Source organism: Salminus brasiliensis, chromosome 5 (assembly GCF_030463535.1).
Source record: "Salminus brasiliensis chromosome 5, fSalBra1.hap2, whole genome shotgun sequence".
NCBI lineage: Eukaryota > Metazoa > Chordata > Actinopteri > Characiformes > Bryconidae > Salminus > Salminus brasiliensis.
Window position 1 is genome coordinate 40,724,808 of NC_132882.1, and position 14,869 is coordinate 40,739,676.

General features: G+C 40.6%; 1 protein-coding gene across 2 annotated transcripts; it reads right to left on the bottom strand.

Moving 5' to 3' along the window:
• Window positions 1-257: 257 nt before the first annotated feature.
• Window positions 258-14,686, bottom strand: ywhabl (tyrosine 3-monooxygenase/tryptophan 5-monooxygenase activation protein, beta polypeptide like). Of its 2 annotated transcripts, XM_072680410.1 has the most exons (7): window positions 14,580-14,673; window positions 11,676-11,713; window positions 11,168-11,473; window positions 7,253-7,376; window positions 3,160-3,323; window positions 2,937-3,032; window positions 258-1,466 (listed from the first exon to the last, which is right to left on the bottom strand). In XM_072680410.1, the coding sequence occupies exons 3-7, from the start codon at window positions 11,459-11,461 to the stop codon at window positions 1,407-1,409; spliced, it is 738 nt and encodes a 245-aa protein (XP_072536511.1). In that variant the 5' UTR covers window positions 11,462-11,473; window positions 11,676-11,713; window positions 14,580-14,673; the 3' UTR covers window positions 258-1,406. The 2 variants fall into 2 exon arrangements, with proteins under 2 accessions (XP_072536511.1, XP_072536510.1); XM_072680409.1 differs by lacking the exon at window positions 11,676-11,713 and having other exon boundaries at window positions 14,580-14,686.
• Between the last annotated feature and the right edge of the window lie 183 nt (window positions 14,687-14,869).

Here is a 14,869-nt window from a genome sequence, read left to right on the forward strand (position 1 = left end):
GTCATCTCTTCTATTTTGGCCATAGCCCTATTATGCAAATGTACTAGGTGTGCTTTTGGGCAAAGTTCTAACAACGCACATTTTGCCATAAGATTCTGGACCCAAAACGTATCGGATGAGCTTCTGCAGGAACTGCACTCTCAAATTCTTTCTTTACATCTCAAAAACCTTGAGTAACATCTAACAAGACTATCAGCCATTCCATGCACAAACACAACTTTTCTTTTTAAACGCACAAATAAAGAAAAAAGCACATATTAAAATGTTAAATTATTACTTTTTTTATTCCACTTAGATGAAATTACATATTTTCCCTCCAAATAACATTTATGCTTGGTGTTTTGTATGAAAATTCCAAAGACATGAAACAAAGCTAGCCAGCCCAACAGTAACACCCCCCTCCCCCTTAACTACTTTATAGCCACATGCAATTTAGGTAAGTATAAAAAAAAAATAATTATATAAACTCAAAAACTAAAATAAAATCAGACAAATCAGACAAATAAAGTAACCGAATGCACACATATGGAGTTGTTGACGACCTGCTTGAGCATTCGTGGTAACAGTATGAAGCTTATGTGCCCTTTGATCTTAAGGGTCCTCTATACCTCGTAAATAATGACATTTTGTAAGTCACCCGCAATAAGGAGGGAAAAAAAACAACCAAACAAAAAAATAAAATAGTGACAGTAAATGGAATGTGTCCTTTTCTTCGCCCAGCGCTACTGTGTTACAGTATGTGCTTGCTAGCAGGCCACTGAACTGATGTGTGAAGCAGCTGTTGTCTCTTTACTAGCTACAGACCACCGCTAAACCCTCCTCTTCTTGAAGACAAGGGTCGTTTAAGAACGTCGATTACAAAATGACAGATGTGCTTAAAACGACTACGGCAAATGCTCAAACTCCTCGACCAACGGACAGTACAGAATATACATATAGATTATACAAGCAATGTTCTTAAAAACTCGAACTTGACAAAACTTGTGGCTTGGAGTCGCATACTTGCCTTCACCTGCTTACTTTTCCACACTAATGAGACAACCTAGAGCACTTCTGTAGATAAAACAAGGTCAACAGCAGACAAGCCTCAATCCCTTCCCACCCTGACCACTCTCTCTCTCTCTCTATGCACCCCCTTTACCACAACTCACTCTTCAACCCTCCTCCCTAACCCCCATCTCCCAATATACAGGTCCCTGGGAAAGAAGAAAAAAAACAAACAAAACAAAAACACCCACAACGACAAAGAAAGGAAGAAGGAAGGAAAGAAAGAAAGGGAGGAAGAATAAGAACTAAAGGAGACAGAAGCTGGACAATGAGGTGGTCTCTGTGTTGATGGTGAACTGGAACGATGCAAGGCGGACGTCAGGGGAAGGACGGATGGAGATGTGGGGGGGGAGAGGAGCTCAGTTTTCCCGGCCCTCCCCGGTTTCCTCACCTTCTCCCTGGTTGTCTGAAGTCCACAGCTGAGGAGAGATAACAGATTTTAGGCATGTTCACCAAACATAACTACTGTTGCTAAACTGGTCAAGCCTGAGGTTTCTACAGACATAATCTGGTTGATTGGCCAAACTGAACGTTTAGGCTACAGTGGTTCTAATACATTCTAAAGGGTTGGGATCAGAGCAGACCCAGACATATTGATGGATAATACAGTACACCAATCAGCCATAACATTTTACATGGAGTAGGTTCCACTTGTGCCACCACAAGAGATCTGAGCATTTGAACCATAGGTTCCTCGAGACTTCTGACGGTGTCCTGTGGTATCTAGCACCAAGACGTTAGCAGCAGTTCCTTTTTAGTCCTGCAAGTTGTGAGGTGGGGCCTCTATGGATCACATAAGTGAGCGCCAGGTGCCCATGACCTTGTCAGTTTTGCTAGGTAGTGCTCACAGGGGGGGGGGGAGAAGCCCTACAAGACCTTCCTGGTGTTTTGGAGATGTTCTGACCCAGTTGTCAATCACAACTTGGCTCTTGTGGTTCAGATCCTTGCCCATTTTCCCCACTTTTAACTCATCCCCTTCACAAATGGACTGTTTAATTGCTACTTAATAAATCCAGTCTTTGATAGATGCCACTGGAGATGAAGATAATCAATGTTTCACTTCACTTGTCAATAGTACTAATGTTACGTCTGATCGTATATTGGATGTTCCCAAATGCTGCAGGATATTGAAGTAACAAGAGGCCAAAATCATCAGGTACTTTCAGCAATATAGTAGATTATTAAATACTATATTTATGATGTGTATATACTGAACATACAATATATGAATGACCCAGACATTTACATTCATCATAAAAAGTATTCAGAATGCATGACCGGCTTGGGGACATTCTAGTAAACAAAGCTAGCCAAGTTTACATTGTATTCCAGGCTACTAGCTGCTGTAGGATGACTGACTTTACTTCCATAGATTTTCAATCTCCCAGGATTCGGTTAATGGTCCAACCCTGCATATGTTGGACACTGTGCCGTCATCTACAGGACAGCATTTCACAGGACAGCTTCAGTAACTTTATTTAAAACACCATGACAAGCTGAGCGTAAGTCTTGTTAGCGCTGCAAGGGAGAGCCAAAACAAACATGTATTGATCAGGGATAAAGGGCTGTCCATCATGCTTGAATATTAAGACCACACCCAGACTGTTCTCAGAAAGAGTGTTTGATCATATTTTTGCTTTGCGTTTTCTATATTAACTTTGCTAAATGCTTCACTTAACACGCAGAATTAGAATTATACAAAACAAAATGTGTTCCCAGGGGCTTTAAGAGTGTGTCATAGCTTTGAAAGAATGCATTTGTGAATGGCATGACCATGTCAATTAAAACAATTTCAGCCATGACTGCAAATAACGTCGACAGCTAATGTGCTAAGATGACAAATTAGCAATTAACCCTTGTTTAACTGCAACCAAAACCATGAAACTCACTGTCAAGTTGTCCCGTAAGAGCTGCATGATCAATGTGCTGTCTTTGTATGATTCTTCATTCAGTGTATCGAGTTCAGCGATGGCCTCATCAAAAGCCTGGGAGAGGGACAGACAAAAATAAATACATAAATAAATAGAAAACGCAAAAAACTGCTGACAGGTGGATATCGATATCCAGTTCACATTCTGAACTGTCAACCTGTTTGTGTTTACCCTAATTTACCGTTTTGGCTAGCCTGCAGGCCTGCTCGGGCGAATTCAGGATCTCATAGTAGAAGACGGAGAAGTTGAGGGCCAGGCCCAAGCGGATGGGGTGTGTAGGCTGCATCTCGGCCTTGCTGATCTCAAAGGCATCTTTGTAGGCGTCTTGCGAGTTGTAGATAATATCTGTGGGATAAAACGCTGCGTTAAATCACAGCAAGACTTCGCAGATGCTTAAACACTATTGGATTACTTTCAATTAGTTTGACCAGGTGGAGGTTCTCCTTGAGGTTAACAGGTAACATTGATGTAGGACATCAGATGACACGCAATAACAGCACATTGCTAAGCAGAGTACATTAGCAGGTTTTAGCATCACATATCGTGTGGGCTCATTTCTCCTCACGCCAGTTAATACAATAGACTGCCTGTTTTATACAAAGGAGACTCTGCCTCACACAACGTCCTGTACTGCCAGACGAGCCAGTGGACTGGCCAGCTCTGATGCTTTCCTCCCCTTTGCACTGTAAACAAATTACTTTACACATAAGAAACAAAGCTAAACAACAGCAAAAAAAAGCACTGAAAAATATTAGACCCATTTCCAGTTTATTATTTTTTTAATTTCATTCAGATGGTGAGAAGAAACCCTGCGTACATAAAAGCCACACAGACTGGCAGTACAGCAGCTCTGGTCTTAAAAAAAAACCAGCATAGTCATTAGATGTCACCCCCTCCAACAACAGAAACGGCACCAAGTTTCAGTTCAGGACATTTTACAACAGAAGGTGGTTTAGAGAAAGATACCGTATTAGAAGGGATGGCTATCCTTATCCACAGATGTTAAATAACATTTTTGTATTTTTACATAACCCTTTATCACAAAGATATTACTTCTAATGCAGAAACTATTAGTGATCTAGTGAATTACTGATTAATTTGGACGATTTTTGGCTGTTTTTAGATAATCTGTGAAGCCTCCAAAAGTGTTTTGCAGCTTAACAGTCTGTTATCATAAGCAACTAGGACCTGGAAAGGCCAAGTGCAAGATCTTAATAAATTTGTAATTTGTAAGTTTTTTTTTTTTAATATTGCTCTGTCTTTTTTATTTCAAGTAAGTGAACTGCAAAAAAAACATATACAGTATACAGTATATGTGATAGTATACAGTGATAAATAAATGTATATTTACGTTAATTATTTTTGTATCTTGTGTATTATTTTATATATATATATATATATATATATATATATATATATATATATATATATATAAAGCTGGCAATATCGGCTTTATATATTGGCCATCGGCCTTTAAAAAACCCACTTGCTCGATCACTAGTAACTACTATGGAATTATTTGGTTATTACTGTTTGCACCGTTCATGATTCTAAAGTCATTGTACATCCCTACCACTACTAGCTTAACACTGGCAAAAAGACAACTCTTCCAAGGCAAAAAAAAAAAAAAAAAAAACTATTATCCTACACATGTACATTTGAAACACAGCTAAAACAACCAGGTATGAAATGGGCAATAACAAACAAGTGTTTTCCTTCATTCTTGTTGGTATCCATACCATCCATTCCTCAGTGGATGAAGTGACGAAATGACTGAAATGCTCATTATTTATAACTTATTGCCCTCCCACCTAGCCTCCCCCCACAAATCTTGACTAGTCCCTAGAGCAATGCCCTGTGATCCCATCAACCTCCTAGCACAGGAAGGCGGTCACAGGCCTCTTCCTGTTATGCACGTTGTGGGTGTTAATCAGCCATGATTTCAATGTTCACACAGGCGCATTACAGTTCATGCAGATTCAGATCACAAATATACCTGTGAATGACAACATTGGGGTCCAAGTCTTTGTAAAAATCAAAAACAACAAAAATAATTTTTAAAAAGATTAATGCGCCATATTTATGCCCAAGCCATTACGTTAGATTTTTGTCAATTTAATAATTAGTGCCTAAATAGTTAATTTCTAATTATCTAATTATATATTCTAATTATCAAATCTTTCACACAAAGTACGAGAAAAGCTGCTTAGCTGCTTATACATTTCTACATATGTGAACGTCATAAATGTGCAGACACGTTTATTACTCTTTTCTTCTTTGTTTTGGCAGTTGTCTTGGTTTGTGGCTAATTTTAACTTGGGGAAATCACACTAATCTGATTAAGTGACTTACTGAGAAGTCCATTTTTCTGAATGGGCCTCGGCCTTAACAAAAGAGGGGAACAAAAAACAACAAAACAAAAAAAACCCTTCCTACCTCATCACTTCCTCTTGCGTTTGGCTTCAAGTCAACAGTTCAACCAGAAGGAAACTGTTACACATTCAGTAGAAGAGACCCGAAGCAAGAATTTAACAATGTTTCACAGAAGCAATCATGAATGAAACAAAAGCATGTGCCGACAATCATACTACTGCTGAGCGTGTGTTTTCACTGCCAAGATTAAATAAATAAGCAAAAGCTTTTTATTGCTTTTAACTGCACAGAACTTGCTTTGGAGAAAGGATACTACACACAGGTGTAAAGGATTTGCAGAAGAAATGTCACAGGGTTGTCCACCACAAAGTTACAGCTATCCAGTCTTACCAATGACACAGCTTGAAGTTTCAGTTTATTTTCAGGACAGTCGTACACTAAATAATAAAGATTGTTACAAAACGTTCTCTGAACAACGCCACAGAAGAACCATTTTTGTAATGGGAGATATGTAATTGTGGAGAATGTCTCAAAGACGAAAAGACGTTTCTCTTGATGTAAAGGTTCTTCACACAGCTCTACTCCAAAAACACTTTGTAGCACCTCAATTTTTAAGGGTGCATTAAATCAGTAATATAACAAGGTCATTTCCATCCATATACAGGACTGTAAAGACAGAGACCACTCCTCATTTATTTTATTTCTAGTTAGTCAGTCACCAAGTTCCTCATTCTTCAAAAGAGATCAGATAAGAGAGTCCTCTTACTTAAGGAAGGAAAAGGAAAGGGGGGGGGGGGGGGGGGGGGGGGGAGAGAGACAGAAGCCAAAACTGAAGTTCATAAAAGGATTTAAGAAACAACCGTGTGAGACCTGGTAGACCCTCAAAACAGGATTCATTTTCTTCTTCGTACTATTTAGTAGAGCTGTACCTGACTCAGTGTTGTCGGTTGAATTGGATGTTGCCGTTTCATTTTTCGTTCATATTTTTGAGCATTTCAAAATCAGTAAAAGAGACGTGTATGCTTATGATGAAAGACTGCAGACAGTTTTAAGTACCAACATATAATGTCGGGCTGCTTTATGGGTTTGTGGAATATTTACATTTAAACACTAAAATAGCTTCTTCAGCAGGATTAACATACTTCTTAAATTCTTCTCTTCAAACATAAAACTACAATAAAACTAATTGAACAAAATAAAATTGCCAGGATTTTAACTATTTTTAGATAAAAAGAAAAATGGTAGGCCTGACTAATTTATTGTTGTCTCGTCAATCTGGTTTGCTGTGCCAGATGTTGTTAAATGATGAGCTAATTCTTGCAGACGGAGCTCGCATTTAAGTTTGTTGGGCTTCTCCTTCAAAAATGCCTCATTTTTGCCTCAAATTAAAAAGAATTGTACATAAACAGTGGTTTCCTTTTACTGCTTTTAAGCTTTTTTTAAGTTTAAAATCAGTAAAAAAGCTTAAACTTAAAAACAAACAAACAAAAACCCACTACAAAACATGTTAATGAAAATCCCCCTTGTGGCAAGACCTCACAACCCTGCAGCCCTGAAACGATGTGGAACTGATAAGGAAACTCTTACTGAGAAGGTAATCAGACAAATCAAAAATACTGAAGCTGCTGCTGGTCTCAGACCAATGGAGTGAGTCTAGATCTCAAGATCACTGAATACACCAAAAACACCATTACAGACGGTCCAAACACACACCTCAAGAGTAGGTACCTCAGTATGAGGTTTTCTTCTGTTAACCAGATTTAACTCTGACGGCAGCTCCAGAAGGTGTCAATCTAGATTATGACACACCGGTTTGTCCCCCAGCGCTTCCCACGCAATCCAACCTAACCCCCCCCGCTTTACTGAATGAGCTCATGGAGGGACTGAGCACAGGGGCTTACCTTTTTTCTCTTCTTCCACGGCTACTTCGGCTAAGTATCGGAAGTAATCTCCTTTCATTTTCAGGTAGAAGACTTTACTTTCGGCGGGAGTTGCCTTGGGGATCAGGTACTTGTCCAGAAGAACCTGTGAGAAACAAAGGCAAACACATTCTTTAACAGCTCCGCCACATCTGGTTAGCCTTCGTTGCCCATGAGCATCCATCAGTGTTGGATGTCCAACACTCTGTCACTGGTTGGTAGTTTATGCCTTCTGAAGGTCTTCACGCCTGCCCATTTCCCCCACATTCAATACACTGACTAGGACAACCCTACTGTTTAGTTACCATCTAACATCCCAGACCTTTTCATGCGCCCCCAGGATAATTATTCACTTAATAAAAATTAGGCTCATCGCCGTGTAGATACGACCATACAGAAACATAAACAGAAAACAAAAACCACATTATCCGTGTCATACTCCAGTACGCTACCAACTGTTCCAATGACCTTTCAATATTCAACCCTTCCTAAGTGTCTACCTGTAGCACCCAACGAAACCAATGCAACTCTGGCTCGCCTTCAAGGCTTTGGAGGCCAGAGAGCAAGCTGTAGTTTCACAGATGCTTCTGAGACCTCCTTTCTGTTGCAGCCAGTGCAGGGGGGTTGGTTTGGGCTGGGTGGGAAAATGGACCAGTCTGTGAGCACTCCTGCTAGTGGAAGTAGGTCAGTGAGCTTGTTCACAGCTCTGCTGGCCTGATTGCTGCCAGGACTGTGGCTTCGTTACCAAGGATTCATCTCTTCACTAAGGGCTGCTGAGCAACACAAGCTATTTTAGCGAAGAACGTTCACTGAATCAAGCAGTATTTCATGGATGGATTTAACCATTTATCAGTTTTGTGGGTGGGACAAATCTCTACAGGAGGCTGTGGAAATGCTCCATCGAGAAAACTCACTTCCTCTTTCTACTGATTTGAGCACATTATAGCCAGAAGTGATGCGACAAGATTAAAACCACAAAACATTATATAGAGAATACTTTGTATTTTTTGCCATGCAGTCCAAGCATTGCAAGGAAAGCATTTTGGAGTCTATAGAGATGACTTTGCCTTTTCTGGGTCCGTATAGCTTGGAGCAGTACTTCCACCATAAAGGCAACACCAAGGACGGGTAGCTTCTGCATACAAGTCAAATAATTGTGAGAGCAAGTCCCGATACATTGGCCAAACCATGTAATGTCACATGACCGGAAGGTATCAATGACCAACTTTGTGTGGAAGACACACAGAGTACAATACGATACGTGAGCTGATCAATTCACAAAATCATCTCTGGTTCCCCCAAGAGACGTTACTGTTATTGGTTCTCCTAATGAACTCCCTACCCCCACCAGGCCATGTTGTAATAACACCAGTAATAAACATTGACTGTCCAGCTCCAAGACATTTCGGCTACCTCAGTAATATGCTCATGGTCACCAAAACTTTCACTCTACAAGACATAAATGACGGTGCATTGTGGTACCTAAGCCCAAGACGCTGTAAAAGATCCTTAAACTCCCATCAGTGATGCAAATTGGTGCATAATAATCAACATTATTGATGATAACTAACAGTTAATTGTGCATTACATGTAAGTACCTAAATATAGAGCACTAATTCATTTAGTGTAGCCAGTTACCGATGCATCAGCAATGTGTCACCATTTTTCGAAGCCTCTAAAATCTTGTTTGGGCCAATGCTACTTGTTACTCGTTCTCATAGCTTCTTGCGCTTGATATTATAGTGTTCTTTTTGCTGTGAATAAGAAGTCTCAATCAGTTTGACAAAAGATTCAGATTCAGACTTTATTTCTCAGTCTAAAGGGGAGGGAGTGGATGGTATTTCTCATCTGCCGGATATAAGGAGGTCAAACAGACTACAGCAGAAAAGCAGCATGAGTTGTAGATGGTCCTCTAGATCTGGGAGATGTTCTATGTGCTGGCGATGACCCACTGCCCAGCTTACCCATCAGATGCTGTATAGCTGTTGGAACACCTGCTTTCCCAGTGCAGTGGAGATGGTGGACCATGTGAGGTCCACAAAGAACCCGAGACCCTGTCCACGATTGTCGTCGTTCATTAAGTCTGGAGCGTACTCATTATTATGTGACCTTTTACAGCTGATGATTAGCTTCACATCTTCGCAGTGTCGAGGACAGGTTGTTCAGCGCATCAGGTTCTATATGTATAAATATGTCTCTAAACGTATAAATAATAAGTCAGTGGTTTTTAAGACAACCATCTTGAGCCTCCAGACAGAGAACAGCTGGTTTGTATAGCTTTTCTTTAAGTGCTTGATAATCATGAGCAACCACTCATGGATTTAGGACACAAGACTGTCTTAGAAAACTGCTGCTTAGCCCAGTAATTCATGATGTTTGTGATTTGAATATATATGAATAATTGAAAAAACACAAATTTTATATTTAAACAAAGCTAATGTCTTAGTGCTGACAGCAGTTACCACAGGCTTAATTACACTTAAACACTACATCAGGTGCTTCTGAATGCGCTTTCACTATGGCCCGGGTGTCGCAAGTTCGTTTGTTGTTGTTGATAACTTTCCTCAGAGTGCATCGGCTGCGGTGGACGGCTTTGCATGTATAGCTAAAAACAAATTGAATTTGGAGCCTTGAATAAGAAACTGTTCTAAGCTGTAGTGGATGCTAGACTTCCTGGGTCCACCCTGGAGCTTATGTCCTGTAATGATCTTTTATTTACTTGCTTATTAAAGTAATTATTTATTGTCAGCTCACATTTCTCACATTTTCTCCCACTGAAAGCAGAATCGTTTAACAACAAAACTGTATTGTCTTTATAGTTCATTCAGGAGTTTTCACTCCTTTGGCATTGCTAACCTAAAGCTTAGGCCAGGATCGTTCAACTTCAGTCCAGGATGGCTAATGTCCAGTACAGTTTGCTAATTTCCCTGCTCAAACACTTACCTTCACTGTTATTTATCACATTTAGTGGGCATGTTTTAACAGGGAAATCAACAGACTGTGTGGGACTTCAGCCCTCCTGAATAGGAACTGAATATACCTGGATTATACAGAAGCAGCCTCAACTTTGCAGCCACACCATCCCTTCCAACTGGTGAAGAGTAGCATGTTTCAGACAGCTTCAGACTGGTTTCAAATCCTACATGGTTTTCTACACCAGTTTGCTCTTGTCCATTGGCCACTTAGAGCTGCAAACAGATAAGCGAGAGTTGCTTATTTGATTGATCCTTTCCCAGTGTAAAGGTTATATTATGGAGCAATGTAATTGCTGGTGTAGCACCCATATTGTATAAATACAGTATGAGCATGAACAATAGAGAACATGATACTATAAAGCAGTGGGAATTTTGGCCTGGGTGACTGACCTTTAAAAAAAAACATCTTTTAAGTGACAACCATGACAGAACTGTACAATATATCTGTATCCTCACCCACAGAACGCTCTCACTTGTGACACTCGTCCCGCATCGAGGACACCTGTGCTTGCGCTGGGACAAATGAGATCAGGGCTGGACTAATAGGCTTGGCTAAAGGAGGTCCCTGCTCATGATGGCTAGTTAGAGTAAGCTGGGGATTAACAGCCTACATTACGCACCAACATTTAGGCTGAGGGAACAGGTAGGTTGATAGAACACGTGTGGTCATCTTCCAGGCTACCTGCCATGAGATTTTTGTCTGCTTGGATACCATTATATCTCAGTGCACAGATTTCCTATTTGTGTACCAATTAGGACTTGGCTGTTCCAGAGCAGCCAAAAGCCACCAAGCTTTTATATATATAAAAAAAAAAAAAATAATAAAAAAATCACCTGGGTTGGACCACAGTTTGTTCTGCCCCATCTTCATATTAAAAAGTGTAGCTGAAGACAGTTTGCAGAGGAAACATAATCCCCTTACCAGCACATCGTTGCAGATGTCCTTCAACTCTTTCTCAATCCTTTGCCGGTACTCCTTGGCCAACTGCTGCTTCTTGTCGGTGCTTTCAGTCTTCTGCTCAATGCTGGAGACCACCCTCCAAGAGGACCGGCGGGCTCCGACCACGTTCTTGTAGGCCACAGAGAGCAGGTTGCGCTCTTCGTTGGACAACTCCACATCACCCTCTGTGACTATCTTCATGGCGGCAGCCATGTCGTCGTAGCGCTCTGCCTGTTCGGCCAGCTTGGCTTTCTGCACCAGTTCGCTCTTGTCCATGGCTGCTCAGAGCTGCAAATGGATAAGCGAGAGTTGCTTGTTTGATTAGTCCTTCCACAGTGTAACAATTATATTATGGAGGAATTAAATTACTAGTCTTGCACTCATACTGTATTAGTATCAGCAACAGAGAACAGCGATACCGTAAAGCAGAAGGATTTTCAAGCTTGAGGCACGTAGTAGTAAATCTGTATTTCTGGCCTGGGTGACTGACCTGAAAATCGTCTCTTAAGTGACAACCGTGACAAGAATCTGCACAAACCAGATGGAACAGTACATTTTACATGGCTATAAGCTTAAACAAAAACTGGCATTAACAATATAGAATTATTAAGCACCTATCAAGTAGTTAGGTTAGACAGACCTCCTTTACACGTGGCCACTTAATCCGTCTTGAGTATTAAGATCATATCTGCATAAGACCAATAATATAAAAATGTAAAAACCCAAGACGTGTTTAAACCAGATAGAAATATAATCACTCAAACCACTTCAGGAGGCGCAGTGTAAACACCTCCATCACTCCAAGGCACATTCAACAACCACAAACCCCTCCCAGTACAACCGAAAAAACAATAATAACTGCTAAGTGAATTTGCATATTCTGTCCCACACAACAATCACATTTCAGTCTGAGCAGAGACTCGTTTGACTACCGTAGCGTATAACTGCATGAGGATAAATCTTATCAGGATTGAATCCAGATACTAGGTCACATTAAGTGACCAGGTGTAAATAGGGTCATAGAGTTAGTATCAATACTCTGCATAAGATACACGTATCTTGTATGTACTTGTAGCACTGGTATGGGAAGGATGAAGTGGTGTTGTTGAGTGCTTATTTACAGCAAAGTAAGGCACTACTTTGGGGTTTTATCGTTTTGTAGCAGGGTCCAAAAACAAACTGCAAAATTTTCAGAAAATGTCAGATAAGTATCTCACACAAATTAAATACTTTCTGGTAATTACAGTATTATCTAGGTCCTAATTACAACATCGATCCTTTTTGTAAGAAAGGATCGTATTAAAAGATAATATCCCATAACTTTATCATTACGAGAGAGCCTCATTATGAGATGACCGAACACCACGTACTTACAATAAAGTAAAAAATACTGTTATTATGAGACATGTCCAAAAACAACACAGCCTATTATTTATTCAGAATCTTTGTATTTCCATTTTCATATCTGTATAAAGGCTGATGTTTCAGAATCCTTCACAACATTCGAATACTTACTAAAAAACAAATACCTACGCTGCTGTGTGATAAAGATTTTACTGGGATTTAGGCCAAGTACAAAGTAAAATTCGATTCCTCTAAAACTGAGTCACTGAATCAAGCTAAAAAGATGATCTGGACAACAGTTATGACAGATTTCATAACTACAAGATATTTATGTTGTTTCACCGACAATCTCCCTTAATAACAAGACACTTTCCACTTCCTCAGTTTTTACTATTACGTTATTTAATATTACTATTATTATAAGTTTTTTCTTGTAATGATAGGATGTCAGTTATGACATGTCAGATACTCAAATTTTCCTCATAATAATTAACTATTTTACATAGCTAATGTAAACGTGATATCTCCTAATAAGATTTTTGTCTTCATGTTTATGTTTGGGAACAATTTTCCTTAATTGTATTTATTTTACTATTTTTGTTATTATTGACATGGAAATTAATAAACGCTATGTAACTATGTACTATTTTTATATATTTAAAAAAAGACACGTATTTACATCCCACGTGTCTATTTAAAATAATAATAATAAATTAAGTAACTGATCATACAGGCTATTAAGGCTTTTTATTTTAAAACGAATGCATGTGTGTGTATTAATGTTTATTTAATAACTGCATGGTTTTCAATGAGTTCCTCGCTCCCACCTTCCCACGGTCCTCCAACTTAGGCCCAGGTGAAGGGGCGGGTTTTTTGCTTTAATGCAAAACATCGTCACCCTAACTAACTCGTAATCTGCTGTAATTAGTCCATTTTTTTATTATAATTAAGCATAGAAAAGCCCAAGTTCTGAATGCATGCGATCCGCACGAAACTTCGGGACTGCCACCCGCGAAAACAATGCGGATGTGCCCTCACTCCCCCACCACACCCAGTTATTCCCAGTTTGGTAAGCTAGCTACCTGTTGGCACGGTCGGCTAGCTTAAGCTTTGCACATGTGAACTGCTGGCTAGTCGAGTTAGCCAACACAGCTGTGGAAAAGGGTCCAAAACACAGCTAAGTGTGGAGCACATCCTCGACCTGAGGGTCAGACCTAAACTAACTAACGCTAAGGTTAGTTCCCAGCTAACAAGCTAACTAGCTAGTTAGCTACGGGTAACTGACATAGCTACAAGCCTGCTGCTAACTGCAGCTAGCTACGTTTCTAAACATCTGCAGCAAACATTGGTGAGATTGAGGGGAATGAGGGGAATGTGTGTGTGCTGTAAACTTCACAGCCATGGCGCTTTCGACCCGCCAGCTGAACGGCTTTGGCGGCAACGTTACGGCGAGTTAAACGGAGGACTAACTAACGTGGCTTGTTAGCTAGCTAGCTAGCTAGCTAGCTAATTGACCTCGACCAATGTCCAATAATCAATTATCTGAATTCATACCCGCTTGTCTATATATTCAGCTGTTCAGTTTGAAGAAGAGGGCATTTGGAGGATCACCGGATCACACTAGTGCTAAACGCTGGGCTTGCTTGCGAACGTTAGCCTCGTTAGCAAGCAGCTAGCTAGCTAGCTAACCAAATTCCTGCTATGCAGCGGCGATAGGCGCTCACCCCGGACCACTAGCTACTCGTTTTACGGTGGGACAAGTCAAGACCGCGGTACAACTAAGGCCGACAGCCTAACCTACATACGCCTCCTTCATTGTTCGTTTCCAGCGGGTTAGGTTAACGTTAGCTAGCATTGGCGGACCAGCCCTTGTCAGCGAGAGCGAGCGAGCGAGCGAGCCAGCTAACTTGCACATCCACTGCAGACGACTGCGATATATCTCACACGGTAGACGACCACCAGTGCGCTATATGCGTATAATTCAGGGGGCACGGCAGTGATGACTTTCTTATATTTATTTATTTATTCATTTATTTATTTGTCCTCTTACCTGAGTGAGTAGACAGGGGGTAGCGGAGGTTGTCGTTCGGAGCTAGCTAGGCTAACCGCGGACTCCCAGCTGATTCTCTCGGGCAGTGTCGGGCTCGTCCACGGGGTTTCCCTCCAATCACGGCCCGGCCCCAGGAGCTGGGCGCCGTGACGTCAAAGGTAACCATAGCGACCGCTGTACGAAAGCCAGGGTTTGATGTCAACCTCTTCTTCTTCTTTTGCTCTTTTCTCCCATTAAAACAGGACAGAAAGAGCAGAGTAACGACCCATAGGTTTTAAAGATGCTCTCTA